Raw genomic sequence first — 8,362 nt, forward strand, 5'->3', positions numbered from 1 at the left:
AAGCAATTTAACCACTTAATTAATCCAATATACAAAAGCACTGAATTGAATTGCTCTAAAAACCCACAAGAAACTGAGCAGTTTGCACATTTACCTGAAGCACTCACAAAAGATTATCACTGTAATTTGAAGAATGTACACATAGATATCTATTAACCCATAATCAATGAATAATAAAAATTACAAGAAAAGAAGAAGAAACAGGCTGTTTTGAATGCAGGTGCCACAAGGTAAGCCACAAAGAGAAAGTCCCAATGAGACCGCCACTTGCACCAGGCTTGATAACCGGAAGGCCAACGAAAGTGGGCTGGGATCCATACAGAGAACCTGGAGAAAATAGAAGAGAATAATTAGAGTATATATGATGAAATATATAAAATAAGAAATAGGTAGTAATAAAGTGTGTGTCTAAACATTTTTTTAAATGTTTTATGTGATAAAAATAAACATGTTTTTCATATTCATTGCAATCTATCTCCATTTCCATTCATACACAAGGAGAAACTGTGATATTTTTTTCAACTATACACTCTCATAACACTCATCAACTCCATGGGTAGAAATATCTATGCACTGTTTTTTGTATATATTTCTCTATGATCTTTGTCATTACATCATAGTGTCAAGGTATCATTTACCAAAAACAATGGTGAGGTCATATCATTTGTTTGACATACACAAAACTTGAGTCTAGTAGTACCTACTATGCCCCCTCCCCCCTTTTTTTTAAGATTTCTTAGACTGCAATGAAGGTTGGGAATTGTCATAAATATATGACATATTTCATTATTGTTTCCATTTTCACATCTATGCTTTGTAACTTCTCTTTCAACCCGCTTAGATATATGAAATGCATAACCTTTTTGTCTATTTAAAGGACTAACCCCCACCCCCTCAGTCTTACAGAACCTAAGCACGTATTAGGTTTGGCAGAAGTAAAATGTATTTGAAAAACAGATTTTGAAATGTGGCCTTTAAAAATCTCCTTTGAAAGGATCTCCAATGAGCACAAATTTCATACAAGTTACAAATATATCTCATGTAAAAAATCAACTTTACAATGTTTTGTGCTTTAGCAATAAATGTAATCAAGCGTGTTATGCGCTCATTTAGCGCCCTACGCATTAACATTGAGATTGAGAGATATACATATATGCTCAGAACTGGGACAAGGAAGGGGCAGTAGATGTGCCTGAACCACCTTCCGTTGGCAGCTGCTTCTTCTTTTCTTATTTCAATAAGGATTCTTATAGGGCTTCTCCTTTTTCTTAGTCCTTCAGCTTTCTAAAACACAAAAGGAAACATCTAGAGCATGTTTTAAATATATGTTGGGCATACGCTTTTCTAAGTGAAAAAAGAAGAAAAGGAAGAAGAGGAAGGGGTAAGGGAGATCCCAACATTGGGCCTCAGTCTCCATCTCCTCCCCCCCTCCTCCCTCAAGACAACAATGAGCATGGGATTGAGTGGGGAGAAGGAAGAGGAGGAGGAGGAGAAAGATTACTATAATGGTATTTCATGACACTTCTAAACCATAAAGACTGCCATCAGACTGTCTCCTAATTTTTCCTTTGATGCTATCATACAAAGACAAAGCAAAAAGGCTAGAAAATAGTAAAGGCCCTATCACACTATCACCTTTACCGTCAATTTTTTGTGTTTCCGAATGAACTTTCTGTATGAAAATCGACTGACCCATGTAAACAAACATGGCACTATCGGAGGTCCTGGGAATCACACGAAGATTCTCATACGTATTACATTATTTTAAAGAAATGAGATGATGTATATTGCATATACGAATGTTCTAAAATATTAGCTTAAGTTTACATTCACTCATTCTAACTAATTTATTATTAACACAAGATCAAGATGGAAATTAGTCAGATGGAAACAGTAGTAACCGTCTTTGTCTGGGAGACGTTCCGTTTACAAACGATATTTAGGGAGAGCCTCAAATTCAGATGGAAATGCAAAAATTACGGAAAAAGTGATAGTGTGACAGGGCCTTATGGGATACTGAATGTTAGTTTTTATTTTGGTTGCACCACACTGGCACCATCTAGGCCTACAGCTCTTGTGCTTTTGCCTCAGGCCAACCTTGAGAATCCTCCCTGTAGTTTAAGTGCTCCTCATATGTGTGAATGATTATAGATTATTCTGATCTGTAACTTTATGGTTAGATTTTTTCACCTCTATCTTTTGGAACTATGACAAATTACAGATACTGTGTTTTAAAAGTTGCAAAAAATGTAAATGTATAAAAAAAATAAAAACTAGTTATCTATCTATCTATCTATCTATCTATCTATCTCTCTATCTATATATATATATATATATATATATATATATATTTTTTTTTTTTTTTTTTTTTTTTTTTTTTTTTTTTTTTTTTTTTTTTTTTTTTTTTGTTATTCCAATGAACAATTCATATAATCTAAACCTGAATTTCCATGGAATAATTTCAGGTTCCTTGACACACACTACCACTAAATATACTATACAGCCAATAGAAGTAGCTCTTTTCATAAATATAGTAGTGCGTAATGTAATATGCAAGTCAAAAGCAATCAAGGGTCATTCAAGTCACTGACATCATTCACTTCTGAATATAAAGCGATAGGCCTATCCATCAGTTACACAGTGACTTTTCTTATTTTTCTTACAATGCAATATTTATTATAGGCCTATATAGGCAAATTTGGTTACAGTCAATACTCTTTCTCACATAGCTTACCATGCTTATGAGGCCCAGGCTGCAAGTTCTTCCAAATCATCATCATAGTCCTCTTTGGCTTTCTTCTTGGGGACGGTCTCTGGGATAGCCGAGGGAACTTCTGGAAGCTCGTCTGTGACTCCTGTGGTCTCCAGGAGTTTCTCGTCCAGGGCCTCTTGTTCTAGTTCCTCTAGCTCAGCCAGAAGGTCATCCTGGAAGGAGAGATTTCAAAATCATCCATCCAACACATCCCTGTGTTCACTTCAGCAAAATGCACTGAGTGTTGTTGCATGGCAAAGTCAAGTGAATGGTCAACCTGACAAAAAGTTTTGTGAGGCGTTGTGTGGCAAACAGGGCGAAGGTTGGAGATAGCTCGCTTCACCTCACGGCCGGTTTTTAAACAACCAAAATGGCCGGTACCTTAAGAGCCTCAAAAGTATATCTGTCTGAGCTGCAACATATTTTATTTTATCTTCCTATCTTTGTTAGTTACTAGTAAATGTTATAGAAATCCTCTATATCAGTTTTGAACCTTGATTACATTCTTAATCAGGAAAATATGTAATCTCTCTCTCAACAAGTCTCAGTGGTGTCTGCCGTGGAAGGACTGTTTGCTTACATTAATCAGCTGATAAGTGCACTGCACAGCGAAACCATTCACCCTGAGTGTTTTGGGACAGGGTCAACAGCACTGTGCAGATATGCTCAAGTGAACGCAAGGAATGTGACATCATTAAAACAGTATGGGTTACATAGATTAGAGAATTGAGAAACTACAAGCTCGGCACAGAAGAAATCACTTTTCCTTAAAAACATGACCTAACAACTAAAGATACTCTACCTCGTCCACACCATCTCCAAATGCGACAGGGTTGGAGATGGCCTCAGAGATCTCATGTGCAACCTCCTGCTGTTCTGCAATGTCGTCCATCATGTCGTGAACCTTGTCCACGTCCCTGGAAAGGAAACAAATAAGTTTTGTGATATCTTTTCCAAGACAAGACCTGCTTTTATCAAACTATAAGATAATGCTCTAGACTTCTTTAGCTTACTTTTACTTACAATGTTATGGCCAATTAAGATGATAGTAGTATTTAAATCTTTATATTAATAAATTCAAAATCACTGTTGCTATTCAATGTAAATAATTGCATAAGCTAAAACAGTTAACTTTCAAATCAGTATGACAATGTCAAACTCATAGCCACACAAACTCTCCTATACTTACATGTCCTGGTGTGCTGCCCTCAGAGCCTTGGCAGCTTCATTCATGGTCTGCAAGACTGTGGTGTTTGTGCTGGCCGACTCCAAGGCCTCACGCTGCATCTCGATGGTGCTAAGGGTGCCATCAATCTGTTGCAGCTGTTTCTCATAACGCTTCTTACGCTTCAGTGCTTGCAGGGCCACTGGAGAAGAGAAAAGTTGTTAGACTTTACTGAAAGTGTCAGAATGAGAAAGAAAGACAGGAAATAACAGGGAACTAGGTAGGGTTAAAATGGAGATGGTGGGAGAAGTATTCATAGCCATCAACTTCAATACTCACATATACTAATCACTCCTTCCAAGTCATTAATTCCATTTTCATCAATTAATAATTCCAAGTTTAGAATTTTCAAATTCTCCTAATATATAGAAATCTATAGCAAGAAACTACTTAATATACAAAATATATTACTGTTTTTCTTTTCAACTGCTATACTTATTGTGGCTCCATATCCAACAATATTATCGTAAACTGATATAGAGGATTATTGGAATTAGCTAAAATTTGAAGATTATCCACACCTACACCCTTACTTATAATATATTCAGAACAGAAGATAGTTGAACTATATTACAGAAACTTGTTAATAGCTGAGAGACAGAAGATATAAAGTGCAGTGATTAATAAGAATAAAATCTATAATGCACATTATCATATAACAAATAATAATAATAAAAAATTAGAATAATAATAATGATTATAAAATAATAAAAATTATAAAAAAGATGATTATAAAATAATAAAAATTATAAAAAAGATGATTATCAATAAATATTTACAAAAGAAATAATAATATCAATCAATAATGATAACACTAATACTATTAGAATTAAAGAAATAAAAGTATCACTAACAACAATAATAACAATCCCAACATATACATTACACAGATTACTGTACAGTCCTTGGGCTAGTATTCATGACCGTTCTGAAACCATTCTGAGCAAGGGTTAGGCTATGTTAAGTCTATTAAACCTTACATAACCCTAATCTAACCTTTTAACCTCTCAAAGCAACCATGAATACAGCTGCCGACCCTTCTTACTGAAGGGCCACATATAACCAAATTCACACATTTATGTGCCAACAGGGAGCAAAAGAGAATCTGTAAACTGGTGTTGGCTGAAACAGAGACTTGTGCCATATGTGTAAAGACAAATTTCAGTGTCTGTGATTGGAAGTCTGTGCAAAATACCATCAGTGTGTTGAGCTGATTGCGCTTCTGGCAGATTCTTGTTGTCTGTAAAATCATAAAAATAAGCTATGATTTTATTTTCTCTTTGAGTGTAGCCATCACATTTTCTGTGTAAGTAACTGCTTTTACCTAGAGACTATCACTACAGTTGTTATCATGTTTAGTTCCTCTTCCTCCCAAATGCATATTCAAGCCAGAGAAAAACTTCAAATATAAATGAGGTACACACTTCCTGAAGCTTCTCTAAACATCTTTGCTTTACTTGAAATTTCTCCTCCTTTTCAAATTCTGGAAACTATGTAGTATTTTAGTGTAATAGTAAACACTATGTGCAAATAAACCTCTTTGTATTTAGCTTTACTTTCTGGTGCCACAGAAATGTTCATGCAGTATTGTCCTTCATCTGTTACCAAATGAGGCACTGGAAAAGTAGTACATCACTTAAACAAATATGTATTTGATCTGTGAGCAGTGGACTGGACTCCTCTAAGTCAACACTATACCATTAAAGGCTAATAAGATGATTCATGAATTTGAGATTATTTGTTTAGCTACTTCAGTAGTTTATTGTTACATTATAGTATGTATTAGACACTTTTGAAGAATAAACATAATGGAAATATACAATTTCTTTCCCACTAAAAGCATGAGTCAAAATACTTCCACAACTGTTTACATCATTATTCTACCATAAATATTAAATTTCAGTCGTTCATGATACATGTTGGCCAATTTCGAAGAACTATTGAAAGTGGTGATTTACTTCCTTCACACCCCATAAGAGTACATATATGAGAAATAATATTCCCATTTCTTTAATGCCCATTCTATGGCATCTAAAGTAGACTACACATTTTCCACTATCAATATCTCCATACTGGTCCTGTTCATGAATGAAACTAAGTATAATAGCTTTCAATAAAACTTTGAAGATGTTTACCCAACAGTGCAATAAAGTTGTCAAAAACAGTAATTCTGAACATGCTTTAGATTAACTTTGGCTCTCATGAAGGGGGGAGAGAGAGAGAGAGAGAGAGAGAAAAAAAAAAAAAAAAAAAAAAAGTCAGCATAACTGCACAGCATACAGCATATCTGCCTCCTGAATCATAAATTTAAAACATATTAATATAAATTCAATAACATACTTTATTCCATATGTTATGATGGATATTCTTATATCTGGTGTGACTGGTTCTTAAGACTTTAGTCAAATTACAACTGTCTGTTCATTTTTGCTTCTAAATTACCCACTATGTGCAATGAATGGCTGAGATTACCATCTCAGCACAAAACATTTTTTTCTAAGTCTTTCTACATGTTGACACCACAGTCTTGAATAGTAAACTGACTTCACAACTAATTACAGCAGCGTGTCAACTCGTTTGTGTATTACTACGTGCTTGTGAATTTTTTTTCCCTAATTGTTCTCATCTACTTCATTATATTTGGGCATATTGTATTTTTTTGTAATATCAAAAAATGCTTGTTATACATTATTTTGGATTCTTTGTTATAAAGTATTTCTAGCATATGTGTGTATTCCCAACCAGGATTTCCAACAGTTCCTTAACTATTCTTCGACAGTCACTGGCAAGTTTTGTGCTGAATATGATCTTGGCCATGGTCCTTTTAAGCCAATATAGTGAAAATTCTTTGAAAGTTACTGACATTTGCATAAGTCACAGTCTGCAAAGTGAACCTTTAATTTGTGCAAAATGTGGAGATAAGAGCAGAATTGATTGATTATTCATGATGCATTTCATGGAGCCCAACAAGTGTGTCCACCAGTTATATTTGACAGCAGCTAAACTTAAGGTAAAAATGGTAGGCTACTAAAAGGGTATATTGTTTTGAAATTATTGAATAGCGACTATGGAGGTCCGGGAGTGTAGCCCGATAGGGAAATATGGTGATTGGGAGGGGGTCCAGGGGCAAAGCCACGGACAGGGAAATATGGCGATCACGATAGGAAGGTTTTTGGTTCACACAGCCATCTTTCTGATCGTTTGTGCATTTATAATACGGTTCATTCACTTGTTCTTTCATGCAACGCCGTGTCAAATCTTCCGTGGCCTAATCTTGTCTCAGGTTTTTCTATTTTCCACTTTCTTTATCATATGAAAGGCAATTGTTGGTTCAGGATTTTATTTTTCCACTTTCTTCTGATTCACTACAAGTGTCTTGTAAACATTTATAAAAAGCACTAACAAAATTTTCTCTCTGATTTTATCTACTGACTGATATATCTGTAATATCATATATGTCCTAACTCTAAATAGATAATTCTTCTACCTTAAGCTGATAAAAGAAATCCTTATACAGACTGGCTTAAGTGAAATAATGGATGCTTTTTCATACTAAAAAGCATTGCACATTACATATCTTTTATATTTCTATGTACATCTATTTGCATTCTGATAACACATTTTACTACTAAATTTTGGGGATGTCAATATCAAAAGTATAACTACCCTCCTTTAAAAAAAAACAAAAAAACTTTAAACTATTCCATGCATAACTCAATTTGCATTATATATGAATGACTGAAGAAAATGTTAGACATATATATAAAACACCAATAGCAAATTACTGTTTGGTTTGTCTTTCTCCGAAAAATTAAAACCCTAAATATTTACTACCCAGCTAAAGTGGAAGAGGAGGAGGAGGAGAAAGAGGAGGAGGAGGAGGAGGAGGAGGAGGAGAAGGAGGAGGAGGAGGAGGAGGAGGAGGAGGAGGAGGAGGAGGAGGAGGAGGAGAAGAAGAAGAAGAAGAAGAAGAAGAAATCCTGACCACTCAAAATAAAATGGTGGGGTGGGGTTATGTATATATATATAATATATGTATATATACATGTATATATATATAATATATGTATATATATACAATATATCTCTCTATATATAATATATGTATATATATATAATATATGTATATACATATATAAAATATATGTATATATATATATATATAATATATGTATATACGTATATATAATATATGTATATATATAAAATATATGTATATACATATACATATACATATATATATATATATATATATATATATATATATATATATATATATATATATATATATATATATATATATATATATACATATATACATATATACATATATACATATATACATATATACATATATACATATATACATATATACATATATACAT

General features: G+C 33.7%; 1 protein-coding gene across 1 annotated transcript in view; it reads right to left on the bottom strand.

Moving 5' to 3' along the window:
• Positions 1-4,119, bottom strand: part of shrb (charged multivesicular body protein shrub) — a gene marked incomplete at its 5' end in the record, with an annotated part of 5,774 nt that extends 1,655 nt beyond the window's left edge. Inside the window, 4 exon segments of the mRNA XM_070126173.1 lie at positions 1-327; positions 2,735-2,925; positions 3,555-3,669; positions 3,942-4,119. The exon segment at positions 1-327 is cut by the window's left edge and continues 1,655 nt beyond it. Coding sequence (XP_069982274.1) covers positions 2,740-2,925; positions 3,555-3,669; positions 3,942-4,119 — 479 coding nt within the window.
• Between the last annotated feature and the right edge of the window lie 4,243 nt (positions 4,120-8,362).

Source organism: Penaeus vannamei, chromosome 10 (assembly GCF_042767895.1).
Source record: "Penaeus vannamei isolate JL-2024 chromosome 10, ASM4276789v1, whole genome shotgun sequence".
Classification (NCBI taxonomy): domain Eukaryota; kingdom Metazoa; phylum Arthropoda; class Malacostraca; order Decapoda; family Penaeidae; genus Penaeus; species Penaeus vannamei.